Raw genomic sequence first — 17633 nt, 5'->3', positions numbered from 1 at the left:
CGGATTAATTTTCAGCATCCCCGTCCCTCCCCAAATAGCAATTTGTTATTGGTTTTTATGCCTAGATGTTTTTAGGGCCAGAGTGCCTTTCAGGAGAGAAAAGGTCCATGGCCATCTGCAGCTGCGTGCCTGAAACCAACACTATAAACAGGTTTCTCAAAATTCAGCGCGGTCTTGCCAGGTTGCTGTTAGCTAAGATTATCAGGGCATTCTCAGGTGCATTTTTCTAAAATCTAGTATGCTGGCAACATAAAATTTGTGATGGGGGGTGGAAGTACACTGTTAGCAGTCTGTGTGAGTGATATTCCTCCAGTAAGCATCCCATAGCCATTGCTGAGGTCCAGAAAGCTGCTCTTAGGTGCTTATAACCAAGAGGGTGACATAAAGGACATTCCACGTTTCCTTAGCTTGCTCCAAACCCATCATGGTTTTGACTAATCAACCTTTGCCAGCTTCAGGCATGTGGAAGAAGCTCCCTAGCTAGGGAGCCAGTTTCTGGAAATGATGTAAGGACCCCTCCAGATGTCATTTTTTTATTGCACATGCATGATGATTCGTGCTCATGATGCTATTGGGGCAGTCATACAATATCTCACTTTATTTTTTCCCCCCTTTAAATTTTTTTTATTGGTTTTTCAAAATTTTATACATTTTCACTTTAACCCTTTCTAAACATTAAAATAAAAAGTTCTTGCAAACCTTCGGACCTCCTTCCCTTCCTCCACGGGTTCCATATTCAAAGAAATTATATTATTTCTTTTTCTGCATCTATCTGTTGTATACCCATAATTACCAAAGTTCATTTCACATTACAAGTGCCATTGTATCCCTGCCAATGATTTTAACTGTTTACAGTGGTCTCTTAAGTATATTAAAAATTTATTCCAGTCTTTTGAAAATACTTGATCTTCCTGGTTTCTGATCTTTCCCGTCAGTCTCACCATCTCTGCGTACTCCATCAACTTGGTCTGCCATTCTTTTCTGGTGGATACTTCTTCCTCCTTCCATCTCTGGGCTAGAAGCATTCTCGTTGCGTCGTTGCAGACATGAAAAGTATTTTGTCTTCTCTTGGTATCTCTTCACCTATTATACCTAACAGAAAAGCTTCTGGTTTTTTAACAAAAGTTTTCTTAAACATTTTCTTTAACTCACTCTATATCGTTTCCCAGGAAGCTTTTACCACTCCGCAAGACCACCACATATGGTCAAAGGTGCCCTCTTTCCCTTTACATTTCCAACACAGATTTGAACTAGTTCTGTACATTTTCACAATTTTACTCAGTGTTAGATACCAACGGTACATCGTTTTCATATAGTTTTCCTTCAACAAACAGCACGCAGTAAATTTTAGATCCTCTTTCCATAACTTTTCCCATGATGAAAATTGGATATTATATCCAAAATCTCTTGCCCAGTGAATCATCACTGCCTTAACTTCTTCATCTTTTGGATACCATTCTAAAAGTAATTTGTACATTCACATTATTTTCCAACAGATCTATTTCAGACCTCAACCTCCGTGTATCAAAACCTTTTTTCTTATCTACTTTAAAGACATTGTTTAATTGATGGTACTGTAACCAATCTGTTAATAACTATGTCTTCAAATGTGTTCAATTTTAGTTGGCCTTCTGCTGTTAACAAATCTTTGAGTGGACACTTACAATATCCCACTTTCAATACTGTTCGCGCATGCAAACATTTTGCAGTGGTCACCTCATTTTCAGTCAGTGCCTATCCTCTGATTTCCTGCTGAACTCCTGTAACTTTTTGTACCAGTTACAATGCTGCTTGCCGTTCATAAACATGTGGCACTCATCTTGTTCTTTATTCAAAAGCCTTGTTTTGTAAATTAGTTTTAAATTGGAGGCAGTAATCTTTGCATCAGCTTCCCAGCTAGAACTTTCCCCTCCTGCTTTTTGGCCACAATTCATTTATTTCAGGTCCTGTCCTTTCTCACTAAACCTTGATTAGAAATAAAAATGTAAAGCTTTCTTTTTTAAAAAGTTTGAAGTCTGTAGAAAAGTAGTCTAGGATTATTCAAGAACGGCTTTTGACACATGCTGGACTGAGTGTGGAAAACCCACAGAGAAAACAAAAAACTGTTTTAGGAGCATGTGGTAAGGATGAAAGAGACCTAATTTCTGCTTCTGTAAATGTAGGTGCTTCAATTGCTGCCTTTTTAATATTTCAGTGCTGTCTGAAAGTTCCAGAAATCTCCCACTTTCAAGAAAGATGAGGTTGTGGTATTGCACAGCGGCGGCACTTACTAGTCTGCTGTTCTTCTGGATCCCAACCTCAATGTGCTGCAACAAGGCTCTCTGTGCAAGCGATGTCAGCAAGTGTTTAATACAGGTAGGAGATAATACAGTTTTTGTCGAAAATGGGTAGGAAAGTACAGGTTGGCTGTTAACAGCATGAATGTATGTGATGAATAAGTAATCCTGAAATAAGAAGCAAAATAAAAATGAAATTTGTGTCGGCATGAACGGGAGTTTTGTTTCTACCTTTCTTCCAAATGTTCATTTGTCTTAGAACAAATAAAAAATCAGCCTTACAGTGGATAATATTGTGGAGTCAAACTGATTAATTAGATGAATTGCCACTCTAACATGCATTTTGTGCCTTTAATCTATTTTCTCTTCCCCGTAGTATGAGCTTATTTGGGGAATGAATGCAAAACCTTACCTTCTTTTCTCATAATAGGGTATAGCCAATCCCCAACCTACTCAGAGTAGACATATTGAAATCGATGAACCTAAGTTAACCATAGTCCAGTAGCACCTTAGAGACCAACTAAATTTGTTCTGGGTATAAAGCTTATACCTAGAACAAGCTTAGTTGGCCTCTGAGGTGCTACTGAACTATTTTTTGACTGCGTCAGACCAACACGGCTTCCTACCTGAATCTAAGTTAACCGTGTCCGTTATAGGACAAGCATTAGCTATAGCCCTTGAACAATATACAATGTAGGCTTTGGCAGATTTAGCTTTCTGAGATAAATGTTAAATATCTGTAGGAGACTGAATGTGCTGTGGTGAGAATAATGAAATAATGATGAATTGAAACTGCAGTAATGAAATTACTGTTTACCATAACAGCCAGGTTGTCAGAAGTTGCAATTTCAGAATAGAATATGCTGGGTGGTATTCAGTGCTAATCCTAGTCAGAGTAGATCAGGGGTGGCCAACTCCCAAGAAACTATGATCTACTCACAGAGTTAAAAACTGGCAGTGATCTACCCCCTGTTTTGGGGGGTTCAGGTCAAATTTGTTGAGGTATTTTTTGGGAGGAAGAAAGCCCAGTTTTTTAGGGGTTCAGGGCAAATACGTTGAGCTTTTCTTACGGGAGACAAACTTGTTGAGCTTCTTTGAGGGAGCCAGTGATCTACCGCAGACGTCCAGTGATCAACCGGTAGGTCACGATCTACCTGTTGGACGTGCCTGGAGTAGACCCATCGGAGTTAATGGAGATCACTAATTTAGGTTCATTATTTTCAGTGGGTCTGCTAAGTTGAATACAGCCCAGTGAAAAATTATAGGATGGGCTAGCCACAGTGACTGGTGCTCTCCCAACTTCCTGGCTGGACTATCGTAATGCACTCTTTGTGGAGCTGCCCTTGAGGACTGTTTGGAATATACAATTACTCGAGACCACAGTGGCCGAAATGTTAACCTGTACAGCCAGAATCAAGTAACACCCCTTCTGAAATGTTGGCAGTGGCTCCCTCTGGACAGAATGCAAAGTGTTGGTGTTGACCTGGGAATCCCTAAATGACTTAGTTCCCAAATACCTGAATTAGTGCCTCGCCCTGCAACAACCTTGCTGCTCTTAGACCTGGGGGGAAGGCCCTTTTCATCATCACCCAGCCAGGAGTAGTGAATTATGTGGTGAAAACAGGACGGGGCCTTTTCCGTGGCAGTGGCTATGGGGTGCCTTCTCCCTTGCTTTTGTCATTTGGGTGCCAAGTAAAAATTCAACTTCCCCAGCCTTTGGGAAATTAATAGGAATTTATTCTCTGCTGCAAGTGGGAGAACTGAGGTCGTGGCCCCCTGAGCACAGGCTGATTTCCCCCCCTGTTTTAATCACTGAACTGAATTGGTTTCATTGCAGTGTCGTTTTTATTGTTATGAAGGACAGGCTAAACATTTGCTTATAAAAATAAAGTTCAGCAACTGCTGATGTGTGGGAATCACAGTTCCTAGAAATCAATGATGACCCAACATGGTTAAACAGGAGCGTTTCCTTAAAACATGATTCTGTTTCTTTCGCAAAGGGTAATCTCAGAATAATCCTTCAAGTTACCGTGTGAGTTACCTTGAGGGCAGTCTGCTCTGAATCTTGTTTGTATGCGCAAGCTTAGAGAAGAGTGACTCACAAGAAGGACAAGCCCAAGACTTGCTAATTAAAGGGTTGGCTACACCCACCACCCTATTTTTAAAAATGTGTATTTAACTTGAGCAATATTGAACATACCATGCAAAAGCTCTGATTACTTAGAATTGAACCCAGGGGTAATCTAGTCCTAACTCCTTGCAATGCAGGAAATGCTTATATGCTAGGTTGTCTTTATATAATTATATTTTTTTAAAAAATAAGATGAGGCAAGTGCTAAGGTTTTTGATATGATAATCAGCTAATTCCGAAGATACCGAGACATTGTGTAAAGTGAAGGCGAGGTCATATTCAGCACTTAAAGTGCAAAAACCTTAGTTAAGCCAATTTTAATTATGCTGAATCCATGTCTCTGATTCTTTGTATATTTCTGCCGGTGGGAAATGCCGCTCCTATTATGTAAAACACAATGTGTAAAATAGCCATGGTAATTGTTGTTGGCATATATCTGTCTCGAGAGGCAGTGGAGTACCATAGTAATGTACTTTTAATTTTGAAACTTGACACACTTCAACATTGCTGCTTGGGGGGGCGGGGCGCGGAAGCGTCCTTCAGTATTGCTAGCTATGTTTGATGGGTCATGCCTGGGTCCCTTTGAAAGTCATGGAACATTCATATCTGATGAATGTTCCATGAGTTTCAAACCCCAGAGGACAGGATCACACTTCAAAACGACCTTGACAGATTAGAGAACTGGGCAAAAACAAACAAGATGAACTTTAACAGGGAGAAATGTAAAGTATTGCACTTGGGCAAAAAAAAATGAGAGGCACAAATACAAGATGGGTGACACCTGGCTTGAGAGCAGTACATGTGAAAAGGATCTAGAAGTCTTGGTTGACCACAAACTTGACATGAGCCAACAGTGTGACGCGGCAGCTAAAAAAGCCAATGCAATTCTGGGCTGCATCAATAGGAGTATAGCATCTAGATCAAGGGAAGTAATAGTGCCACTGTATTCTGCTCTGGTCAGACCTCACCTGGAGTACTGTGTCCAGTTCTGGGCACCACAGTTCAAGAAGGACACTGACAAACGAACGTGTCCAGAGGAGGGCAACCAAAATGGTCAAAGGCCTGGAAACGATGCCTTATGAGGAACGGCTAAGAGAGCTGGGCATGTTTAGCCTGGAGAAGAGGAGGTTAAGGGGTGATATGATAGCCATGTTCAAATATATAAAAGGATGTCACATAGAGGAGGGAGAAAGGTTGTTTTCTGCTGCTCCAGAGAAGCGGACACGGAGCAATGGATCCAAACTACAAGAAAGAAGATTCCACCTAAACATTAGGAAGAACTTCCTGACAGTAAGAGCTGTTTGACAGTGGAATTTGCTGCCAAGGAGTGTGGTGGAGTCTCCTTCTTTGGAGGTCTTTAAGCAGAGGCTTGACAACCATATGTCAGGAGTGCTCTGATGGTGTTTCCTGCTTGGCAGGGGGTTGGACTCGATGGCCCTTGTGGTCTCTTCCAACTCTATGATTCTATGATTTTAGAGGAACGGATATGACCAACTTTTTGTAGGTTGAAGATTCCATGTATAATGAAAGCAGGTCCCTGAACTCAAGATGCGGGAAGATGATTAAGCAAGATCCATTGCTCTAAATTCTTTCACTCTGTGAAGTAGAAGAGGTTGTGTTCATTATACTGCCTTTTCCAGAATGTGGGAAGGATGATCTGCATAAATATTTATTTTATCAGCTCTGTAACAGATGTGAATGAGATCAACAGTTTCTTGTCTTGAGACATGTTTCATTTGCGTTGTAGTGCTGGATGAGTCTTTTAAATATCCTGTTAGTCATTTCTTCTTCCCTGAGAACTTTGGCTTTAATAAAATTCTTGGCAGTCTGCATGTTAACCCGTAGATAGTTTATGTCAGGCTTCCTCAACCTCAGCCCTCCAGATGTTGTTGGCCTACAACTCCCATGATCCCTAGCTAGCAGGACCAGTGGTCAGGGATGATGGGAATTGTAGTCTCAAAACATCTGGAGGGCCGAGCTTGAGGAAGCATGGTTTATATGCATTACAGTGAGCTAGCAGGGGGGAAACTAGAGCTATGCAATATAGCTTGAGTACATCCTACTTTATTTTAAACACTTATTAATATATATACTTGCACTGGTGAGAGTTTTATTAAAGAATACATGGTAATTTTGCATAGCAGAAGTTACTGTGCTTCCAAATGGTAGTGGAGTCAAAAAGATGATTTGTTATCTGCACGGTACATAGCAAATGTGCAATTAAAAACAACCCCTCTTAAATAATGGTTTGTGTGGCTGTTTTTGCAATTGTATATGGATAAGGGCCTCTCCAGGCTGGAGCTTTATTGCAGGTGTATTTTGCAACATATTTTTGACACAATAATGCCTTGGTGGTGGATTTATTCTGCTCTGTGATTCCCCACCGTCCCCCACCGCCAATGTTACCACATTATTGCTGTCTGGAGAGTCTATAGTGCAACAAAAGTGGGGGGGGGGGGAACGGGACAACAAAGCAGAATATTTGTTTCCTATGTACGTTCCTAACAAAGCTTCCTATGCATGTTCCTAACTGTGGTAGTTGTGGGGGAAGGCATTTGTCTCCCTTGGTATTTTATGCGCAGAAATATCTAACTTGTGTGTTGTGTTTCCAGGAGCTGTGTCAATGCCGGCCTGTTGAAGGGAACTGTTCCTGTTGCAAGGAGTGCATGTTGTGTCTGGGCACACTGTGGGACGAGTGCTGTGACTGTGTTGGTAAGTTCATTCGTTCTTTATCACCTAATGCGGCCTTGGCTGCTTCAGATACTCATGTCGACTGCTTTGGATCTGTGGCTTTTAAGAGCCATGTCAATACAATAGAGCAGAGCATACACAGAATCCAGGGCTTTAGGGCAGTGGGTTCCCAATTGGTGGTCTACGGGACCCTCTAGAGGACTGAGGAGTAGTTCCAACGCCTCCTCTGGTAGATCTGGGGGTTCTCCATCAAGCCTCTGTCTGGAGGGGCCCCCTCAAGCAGATCCCCAGCATTGGATTCAGGGAACCCTGCCTGCTACTCAGGGTCCTTGCCCTTTGGGGTGTCTGGTTCATCATGTCTGGCGCCATGTCAGGGCTAGCCATGGCACTCACTGGAAAAAAAGTAGGGTATAAAGGTAAAGGGACCCCTGACCATTAGGTCCAGTCGTGACCGACTCTGGGGTTGCGGCGCTCATCTTGCTTTATTGGCCGAGGGAGCCTGCATACAGCTTCCGGGTCATGTGGCCAGCATGACTAAGCCGCTTCTGGCGAACCAGAGCAGTGCACGGAAATGCCGTTTACCTTCCCACCGGAGCAGTACCTATTTATCTACTTGCACTGTGCTTTCGAACTGCTAGGTTGGCAGGAGCAGGGACCGAGCAACAGGAGCTCACCCCGTCGCGGGGATTCGAACTGCCGACCTTCTGATCGGCAAGTCCTAGGCTCTGTGGTTTAACCCATAGCGCCACCAGCATCCCTAGGGTATACCCATGAGCTAGATTTACAGTCATACCTTGGGTTGCAGATGCTTTAGGTTGCGTTTTTTCGGGTTACGGATTCGCCGAAACCCAGAAGTACTGGAATGGGTTAGTTCCGGGTTTTGGCGATTGCGCATGTGCAAAAGTGCTAAGTCGCTCGTGCGCAGAAGCACCGAATTGCAACCCGCACATTCTCAACCCAAGCATCCACTGTATTAGGGAAGGAGAAACAGCTCTGCACGTCTGTGTCTATGGTCCAGTTCGTATGTTGGAAGAGCGATATAGTTGCTGCTGCCCTATGAGCTGAATCATGCACTATTCCAGTAGCTTCCCCAAACAGGAACCACAGGACTGAGGTGCATGACGTCGCTCTTCCCCACATCAAGGGTGACTTGTTCCGTAGAAGGGAGGGGGCAGCAGGGGTGTGTCAAAGAACTTGGTTGTTCATCCATCCTGTGTTCCACTTCACAAGCATACAGGGGAGATTAATTTCACTTAACCACACTGTTTTGGTAATTCATGAATTGAGCCCCCTACTAGAGCCTGCCCTGTCCCACTGATTAAGTTTCCTTATGGCTGATGTTTCAGAGCCTTGTGGCTTATTTATGCAGTATTTCAGGCTGCTGTAGGCCAAACGGAGATGATGTTGATTTTTACCATATTTGTATCTGACAGCCTGTTCTCCTGACCACTGACCCAAATCCTGAATTTATACAGCCAAGGGTTATTTTGGCTAAATAGTCTGTTTATCATGCTGTCTCCCGGGATGGATGTGAAGTGTGGGGGGTCATGTGCAGAAGTTAATGATTCCCTGCGTCTCCTCCACCTTGGGCTGGCCATCATTCAACGCACCCCAGGGGGCAACGGCGCACTGGTTGAAAACGACTGGTGTAAAATAGTGGGGGCCCTGCAGAATAAATGGATTGTGATGCTATTTTTGTAGTTTAGCAGCCAAATACAACAAAACAATTCTTCAGAATTTAGTTTCTACATCCTGTTACGGTCATACCTCATGTTACAGATGCTTCAGGTTGTGGGTTTTTTTTGGGTTACGGACCGCCGAAACCCGGAAGTACCGGAACGGGTTACTTCCGGGTTTCGGCAGTTGCGTAGAAGCGCTAAATTGTACTTTGCGCATGCGCAGAAGCGCTGAATTGCAACGTGCGCAGATGCGCCGCTGCAGGTTGCGAATGCTGCGGGTTGCGAATGTGCGTCCCGCACGGATCACGTTTGCAACCCGAGTGTCCACTGTACTTTTAAACTGTGTGTATGAGAGCACGCACACACATATACACACACACGTTGTGTTTGGGAAAGTAATCCGTATGCTATTATTACCCTAAAGTAAGATGCTGGTGAGTTCGTACAGATGTGTTTTTCAAAGTGCATTAAATGAGGAAAGTGATACTTTCAATAGAGCTTTCATGCATATGGCATGGAGTATATTTAGCTATGCTGTGAAATGGAAGCAGTGTCTCATGTGTCATTGACTATGTGCTTATGTCACACCTTTGGCTAGTGAAGTTGCTTCTGTAATTCTGGCAAGAGATTAAACTCCTAGGTAAACAAAATTGCATTCTTGAATTGTGATCAAAGAAGCTTTGCACAAATTTGACACTTTCCCAAGAAAAGGTGATTTGTAATTTCATCCTGTGTCACAAGGAGGCAAAAAAGGCTTTGGTGTCTGTGAGACAGAATAAGAAACTTGAGGTTCATAGTGTGTCCTCCCCCCCCCCCCAAAAGCTGCCTACCCTTTTCCACCAGGCTTAAATGGAAGGTGATGTCTTGGTATTTTTTGCTTCTTAAAGCACATTGCAGTAATCCAGCCTTAAGGTTACCAGTGCATGTACTACTACAGTGTTGAAGTTATCCTGATCCAGATGTGCTATTGGATGGGAGCTGGTAAAAGGCACCTTGTCTAATGGAAAAGCTTTATCCTGGAATATCTCCAAGCTATGTGCTTGCTCCTTTAAAGAGATTAGCCATGCTACAGACTCAAGCATCACCCAAAATAAGTACAGTGGTACCTCGGGTTACAGATGCTTCAGGTTACGGACGCTTCAGGTTACAAACTCCGCTAACCCAGAAATAGTGCTTCAGGTTAAGAACTTTGCTTCAGGATGAGAACAGAAGTCGTGCTCTGGCGGCGCGGCGACAGCTGGAGGCCCCATTAGCTAAAGTGGTGCTTCAGGTTAAGAACAGTTTCAGGTTAAGAACGGACCTCCAGAACGAATTAAGTACTTAACCCGAGGTACCACTGTACCTGGAAGGTGAAAGGGGCAAGACGAACTTTTTATTTAAACTGTCTTGAGGGCTTTCCTACACGGTAGAGCGGTGTATAAACTGTGTGAAATAAATAAATAAGCTTCAGGTCTTACCAGCGCTCCCCACTCATGATTTGAAGTTGAACATTTCGCCTTTCCAAAAAATGCTGCTTCTTATAGGTGTGTTTTCTTTTCATTTTGTACCAACACCTGACCAATGAGGAATTTGTCAGCAAATGGCAGAAAACCATGGCTAAAAAAGCCACCTCTATTGGTCTGTCTCCCCCCCCTCAACTGTATTACCTGGGTTATGAAGGCGCCCAAAAGGTTTTAAAGCAAAGATTATGGGACAATGCACACAGTAATTTGCGATCTCGATCACACGCAGTCTGTAGTCCGCTGGCAGTAGGAGTTCAATATGGGTATGTCTTTAAGTTAACATCTTACATCAAAAACCTGACAGTACCTAACTACCGAAGGCTTTTCACCAAAGCCAGACTAAATGTCTTCCCCTCTGCAGTGTTGGATGGTAGGTTGAGAGGAGTTCCCTACCAGGACAGACTTTGCTCATGTGCTCAAGACATCGATTCCATAAATCATATTTTGTTGCATTGTACAAAATATGAGCAGGCCAGGGCTGAACTGATACTACCCTTGCTGTTACCTTTCCCGGGAAAATCTGAGGCTCACTATGTCAGGTTCCTACTGGAAGACCGGACAAAAGCTAGAACGTTAGCAGTGGCAAAGCCTTTATTGGTGGTTGCAAGAACAAATGAGCCCTATATTCTAAACAAAATGCTTGATTAACCTGGAGGTAGGCTGTATGAATTGTGTATTGATTTGTAATGATTTGTTGGGTCTCTGGACCGTAATAAAGATTGATTGATTCATTTTGCTCACCTCCAGGTATGTGCAACCCTCGCAATTATAGCGACACGCCTCCCACGTCCAAGAGTACCGTTGAGGAACTGCACGGGCCGATCCCCTCGCTTTTCCGAGCACTTACAGAAGGGGACACCCAGCTGCACTGGAATATTGTTTCATTCCCCGTCGCGGAAGAGCTGTCCCACCACGAGAACTTGGTCTCCATTTTAGAGTCGGTGAACCACCCCCAGCACCAGAACGTCTCCGTTTCAAGCAACAACGTCCACACGCCGTTCTCCAGCGACAAAGGTAAGCAGGCTGCTGTGTGAAGACTGAGCTCTTAGAATTGGGGTTGAGTTCGTTCGTTTGGAAAAGAGAGGAAGGAAGAATGATGCGTTAGCCGCTGTTTTAAAGCACAGTGGTACCTCTGGTTACGTACTTAATTTGTTGCAGAGGTCCATTCTTAACCTGAAACTGTTCTTAACCTGAAGCACCTCTTTAGCTAATGGGGCCTCCTGCTGCTGCCGCGCCGCTGGAGCACGATTTCTGTTCTCATCCTGAAGCAAAGTTCTTAACCCGAGGTACTATTTCTGGGTTAGCGGAGTATGTAACCTGAAGCGTATGTAACCCGAAGTGTATGTAACCCGAGGTACCACTGTACAGCCAAGCATTGTCATGGTTCCAAAGTGTGGGGCTGTGTCTGGTCCACGGATTATGGTGAATCACTGCCTACATTTGAATCCCATGGCTTCCCTCAGAGAGTCCTAGGAACTGTAGTTTGGTCAGGGTGCTGGGAACTGTAGTTCTGTGAGGGTAAACTGTTCCTCCCAGGATTTTTTGGAGAAAAGCTTTAAAATCAGGGGTCAGCAAACTTTTTCAGCAGGGGGGCGGTCCACTGTCCCTCAGACCTTGTGGGGGGCCGGTCTATATTTTTTTTGGGGGGGGGGAGAATGAACGAATTCCTATGCCCCACAAATAACCCAGAGATGCATTTTAAATAAAAGCACACTTTCTACTCATGTAAAAACACACTGATTCCTGAACCCTCCTGGCATCTGGGATTCAGAATTTTTCTTCTTCTTGTTTTCATCTTCCAAAAACTAGGGGCGTCTTATGGTCTGGTGTGCCTTATAGAGTGAAAAATACGATATGTTGTGGCTGCAACCAATGGGTCTTTCGAACTGATTTTTAATATTTAGTGTTGTGTTTACTTTCTCTGCTGTATCGCAGCCCAAGGTCTCCAGAGAAGGGGGGAGAGATAAATAGATAAGAGCAGACATCCCCAAACTCGGCCCTCCAGGTGTTTTGGGACTCCAACTCCCATCATCCCTAGCTAACAGGACCAGTGGTCAGGGATGATGGGAACTGTGGTCCCAAAACATCTGGAGGGCCGAGTTTGGGGAAGCCTGGATAAGAGTGTGCAGAGCAGAAGGAGACAATGGTTATTCCAATTTTGCTACTGCAATAATTCCACACGGGACATACCGTATTTTTCGCTTTATAAGACACACTTTCCCCCTCCTAAATAGTAAGGGGAAATGTGTGGGCGTCTTATGGAGCGAATGCAGGCGGGAGGCTCTGCTCAGCGCTCCCTTTAAAGAGCCGCACACACGCTCGCGCGCTCTTTAAAGGGAGCGCGGCTCTTGGGGGAGCCTTAGCCGCGCGCAGCCTCTCCCAGGCAGGGGATGAAGGCTCCCCTTGCCTGGGAGAGGCTGCACGCGGCTATCCCATAAGCCAGGACAGCCAGTGGGATCGCTGCGCTGCTATCCCGCTTGCTGTCCTGGCTTCTGGGATTCAGAATATTATTTTTTTCTTGTTTTCCTCTTCCAAAAACTAGGTGCATCTTATGGTCTGGTGCGTCTTATAGAGTGAAAAATACGGGACTTTATTTTAAACGTTATTTCAAAACTGACAGGTGCGTTTGGATCAAGGAAAAAAGCTGTTCCATTCACCCTGAATTAAGCTGAAAATTAAGTTATTGGTTCCATTGTCTGAATGATTGGCAGCTTGAGCTTTTCTCAGCAGACTAAAGTGCCTTTCTCGCTCTCTTCGTTTAGAAGCCACGTGCACGGTGGTTTACTTCGACGACTGCATGTCGGTGCATCAGTGCAAGAGCTCCTGCGAATCTATGGGAGCATCAAAATACCGATGGTTTCACAACGCCTGCTGCGAATGTATTGGACCAGAGTGCATAGACTATGGCAGCAAAACTGTAAGATGCATAAATTGTATGTTCTGAAGCCAGAAGCTGAATCTTTTTTTTTTTTTTCATAGACACCAAAGTTATTTTTTTATTGATAAAGATTGAGCTTGGGAGGATTGCTTGAGAATGGAATAGTTGCAACGCAGAGGAGATGTACAAAATCTTAAAACCTGTAATTCCAACCCCGCTCCCTCTAAATAAGGTAATACAGTGTTAACTAGCAAATGTGTGTTAAATGTGTGTCTTAAAATATTAACCAGGCTTATTAGAGTTTTCTTTGATTTGAATATGCCAACTTACCGTATGTACAGGATCGTCTTGTTGAGGAGGGGAGCATGAAACTTCACAGAAATTGCAACTAGATCCAGAAATCTATAAACTCTGGAATTTCCCCAAAATTTCAGATTTGGACTGGCATGTAGCTTGATGCAGTGCGACACACAGATTTCTATCACGATAGGTATTTTTGAAAGTAGGATGGCAGTTACATGAAAGTCTCCATCCATCACCATTTGCTTAAAAGAAGGAAAGAATCAATATTTTTTAGATCAAAATATGTGTCCTCTTCTTTGTTTCTTGCTCTAATTCAAAAAAGAGAACATCCATCAGTTGAAAATTAAAATATAAATCATAGTGAACTCAGAAATAACTGATATGTAAGCAGCAAGGAAGAGATTTGGACGAAATGCAGTTGTGTCAGGATCTTTTGCTATTTTTCTTTATTATGTACAAATCTTACTGAGGCTCAATAAAGTATATTTTTAAAAGCCAGCTAATTCTATTTTTATAAAATTTATATGCTTGACTCTTTGAGTTTCGCCCTCTTTTCTACTGTAGCTTTTATAATATACTGTTTAGAGTTAATGAGTTCATCAAGTTACCATGGCAATCCTTACATGGAAACCATAGATTCTTAGACTCACAGAATTGTAGAGTTGGAAGAGGGGCCCCATGAGTCATCTAGTCCAACCCCCTGCAATGCTCTTTCACACACAGGCAGTTTGTACATGATCCTAGGAAACACAAATAGGTTGCACAGGGGGAGAATGCTTCCGTTATCCAGAAGCATTTTACCAAGAAAATGGTTGGTTCTCTTAATTTTGAGCCAACAATCAGCAATATGCAGAGTTGGCATCCGTCGAGACAGCAGAAGATTTCTTGATTTTTAAATTACTTTCGTACCAATCCAACCCACCCTGCTACTTGTTGCCTTAAGAATTTGGGACTGACCCATCGACTAGAATTGGTTGGCTTCTGTCTTAGGAGACAATGGAGGAGTGCGCCTTTGGGGGTGAAGTCAGACCATTGGAGAGTTACAGCGCCTGCTGTGGCTGTAGAGACCGATACAGGAGAGCCATGTTTTGTTGTAGCTGGGGAAGATGGAGGCGTCCAGCTGCTGCAGACGCACCAGGCCGTTTCTTCTCTGATCTCCTCCAAGTGGTCATTCCTCCTTTGGTCACACCACCTGACTGTCTCCAGCCACTGTTACCCAAAGAATTCTGGGAACTGTAGTTTTTTCAGGGATGTATACACACAATGCATATAAAACACTCCCCCCAAAGAATCATGGGAACTGTAGTTTCCTCCCTACATAACTACCATTCCCAGCACCCTTAACAAACTATAGCTCCCAGAAATATTTTTTTGTGGTGGACGTGTGTGCTTTCCATGTATGGTGTGAGCACAGCCTCGGTCTTGCCCTTATCGTTTTTAAACCAATCGTAATTCTTTCTGTTGCATGTCTGTAAATCCTGAGACTTATGTGAAAGGCAATTCATAAATCAACAAAAATTACGCCACCGCTTCCTTGAAAGAAGAATCTCTTTCTTCTGTCTTGGAATGTTTCCTATTCTGCAATAAATGATCTTGCAGATCAGTAACGAGTTGGATTTAGCCTATTCATTTTTCTTCTATTGGATAGATATCTTTGGCAAAACTATGCATACCATGTGCTCAGTTGACCTACTAAAGCTTAGAATTCTCTTTTCTGGCTGATGGTAGTAACTATAGACATTAATAGAATAATAACCCTACATCTAATAGCCTTCTTTCCTTGGGGAAAATGGAACTCTCAGTTAAGCCTTCCCTCTTTTAGTTGCTGCTGTATTTAATGTGAAGCCACACTTTGAAAGGTGGAAAACATAAATGCATTGTAAAACTTGGTACTGTCCAATTCGTTGATGAGGAAACTTATGCAAATTGGATAATGAAAGCTAATTCAATAGCTTTGAAGGTACGGAAAATGTTTGACTTAAGAACATTCTACCTGTAAAACACTGTTACCTTAATGAAGTCAGGATTTTCTGCGTATGAATCTGTTGCAGTGGATTCACAGGATTATCCTAATTGTATAAAGACTTTAAAGAGGAAATACTAGATTTGAGGGTAGTTTTATGTTTTGGTGATAAAGAGACATTTTCAAACCTTGAAATATTTCCTATTATGGACGGTCCAGTTGATCTGTAATATTGTCATTTATAATACTGCCTAGGAAACACCCTGCTGTGAGCTCTGTGTACATACAGTGAAATGATTTATATCAGTATTAAATGCATTTTCTTATATTTACCTGTTTCACTTGGTATTTTAATAAACAACACTGTTTAGCTGTGTGGTTTTCTTCAATTGTGTTCTCATAAGTAACTGCAAGTTCAGACTAATTAGTGGTTTGGCCACAGGGAAAGAATTAGATGACCCAGTTTCACAACCGACCTGGTGGGAAAACTTGAATTTTGCAAATTTCTTCAGTGAGGGTCTTACAATTTTTTTTGGGGGGGGGGGAATGTAAGGAATTCAAATTTGCTATTATCTTTGTGATTGGACAACATTCAGCTTGTAAAATGTGCGTTTGATATAGAAGCACATAAACTGCATTCGGAAAGCCAAAGAATTTTAATTTAATTACCTTCTGAAAATGCTGGGTAATGCTAAATATTATTATTATTATTATTATTATTATTATTATTATTATTATTATTATTATTAAAAAATAATAATAAATATAACAGCAAGTACTTGACAATTATTTTAATTATTTCTATGCAATTTTACACGCATCTTATTTACCAATCAAAACTAAATTTCATTTTTGGAACTTGAAAGTTGAGAAATTCAACACGCCTTCCTGATCCAGGTTAGGTAGGTTGCTGCCAGATCTGATTTGTGTTTCAAACTTTGGAGGAAGGGAAAACGTGGTGGTTGAGGTCAAGGCAGAGGCTGCCCCTCTGCCACCGCCATTACTTGCAGCATCAGCGTATCAAATGTGTAGTATTTGATGCTTTTCAACATCTTTATGTGCCCCCTCGCCCAGCTTGTTCGGAGTTTTGGGCTGGGTTGCCATCAGTATGCCGATGACACCCAACTCTATCTGTTGATGGATGGCCATCCTGACTCGGCCCCAGACACACTGACCAGATGTTTGGAAGCTGTGGCTGGATGGTTACGTGGGAGCCGGTTGAAGCTAAATCCTTTGAAGACAGAGGTCCTGTGGCTGGGACGGGGCGATATGGGATTGGGGGGGCAACTACCATCTCTTGCAGGGGCGCAATTAGTGCCAGCACCGTCCGTTAAGAGTTTGGGTGTAATCTTCGACACCTCCCTTTCCATGGAGGCGCAGATTGCAGCTATAACAAAGGCGGCATTTTTTCATCTCCGCCAAGCTAAGCAGTTGGCTCCTTACCTCTCTCGCCCTGACCTAGCCACTGTGATCCACGCGACGGTCACCTCCAGACTGAATTATTGTAACTCGCTCTACGTGGGGCTGCCCTTGAAACTGACCCAGAAACTCCAGCGGGTGCAGAATGCTGCAGCGAGACCACATTCACCCGGTGCTATACCAGCTGCCCTGGCTCCCGGTGGAGTACAGGATCAGGTTTAAGGTGCTGGTTTTAACCTTTAAAGCCCTATACGGCCTAGGACCCTCGTACCTACGGGACCGCCTCTCCTGGTATGCCCCACAGAGAAACTTACGGTCTTCAAATAAAAACATCTTGAAGGTCCCAGGCCACAGAGAAGTTAGGCTGGCCTCAGCTAGAGCCAGGGCTTTTTCGGCCGTGGCTCCGATGTGGTGGAACGCTCCATCACAAGAGACTAGGGCCCTGCGGAACTTGACATCTTTCCGCAGGGCCTGCAAGACAGAGCTGTTCCACCAGGCCTTTGGCCAGGGCACAGCCTGACTCCCTCCCTCGGCAATCTTCGCGGAGCTCTGGCCCAATGGTTGCCAGTGGCTTGAATTAATTAATTTTATAATGAATGATTTTAGAATGTTGTTTATGCTGTACTTTTGTACTGTTTTATTGTTGTTAGCCGCCCTGAGCGGTTATTATTATTATTATTATTATTACTTACTTACTTACTTACGTACTTATTTATTTATGATGTCCCCGGATTCATTGAAAAAAATCTAGTAACCTTAATCTAACATGATGTTAACTTGCATTGCATTGG

General features: G+C 43.2%; 2 protein-coding genes and 1 long non-coding RNA gene across 3 annotated transcripts in view; 2 read left to right on the top strand and 1 right to left on the bottom strand.

Annotated features, from left to right (window-relative positions):
• TWSG1 (twisted gastrulation BMP signaling modulator 1) overlaps nucleotides 1-15793 on the top strand; it is an 18619-nt gene extending 2826 nt beyond the window's left edge. Inside the window, exons 2-5 of the mRNA XM_080974291.1 lie at nucleotides 2195-2355; nucleotides 7020-7119; nucleotides 11027-11293; nucleotides 13042-15793. Coding sequence (XP_080830417.1) covers nucleotides 2236-2355; nucleotides 7020-7119; nucleotides 11027-11293; nucleotides 13042-13223 — 669 coding nt within the window. The 5' untranslated portion in view covers nucleotides 2195-2235 and the 3' untranslated portion in view covers nucleotides 13224-15793. The remainder of the gene's footprint in view (nucleotides 1-2194; nucleotides 2356-7019; nucleotides 7120-11026; nucleotides 11294-13041) is intronic.
• The window catches only part of LOC308459232, a 216915-nt gene that overhangs the window by 13833 nt on the left and 185449 nt on the right, over nucleotides 1-17633 (bottom strand). The window lies entirely within an intron of this gene.
• BCDIN3D (BCDIN3 domain containing RNA methyltransferase) overlaps nucleotides 1-17633 on the top strand; it is a 108714-nt gene that overhangs the window by 31373 nt on the left and 59708 nt on the right. The window lies entirely within an intron of this gene.

This window comes from Podarcis pityusensis, assembly GCF_964106645.2.
Source record: "Podarcis pityusensis genome assembly, chromosome: 12".
NCBI classification, from domain to species: Eukaryota; Metazoa; Chordata; class Lepidosauria; order Squamata; family Lacertidae; genus Podarcis; species Podarcis pityusensis.
This window is presented reverse-complemented; position numbering and strand designations above follow the sequence as displayed.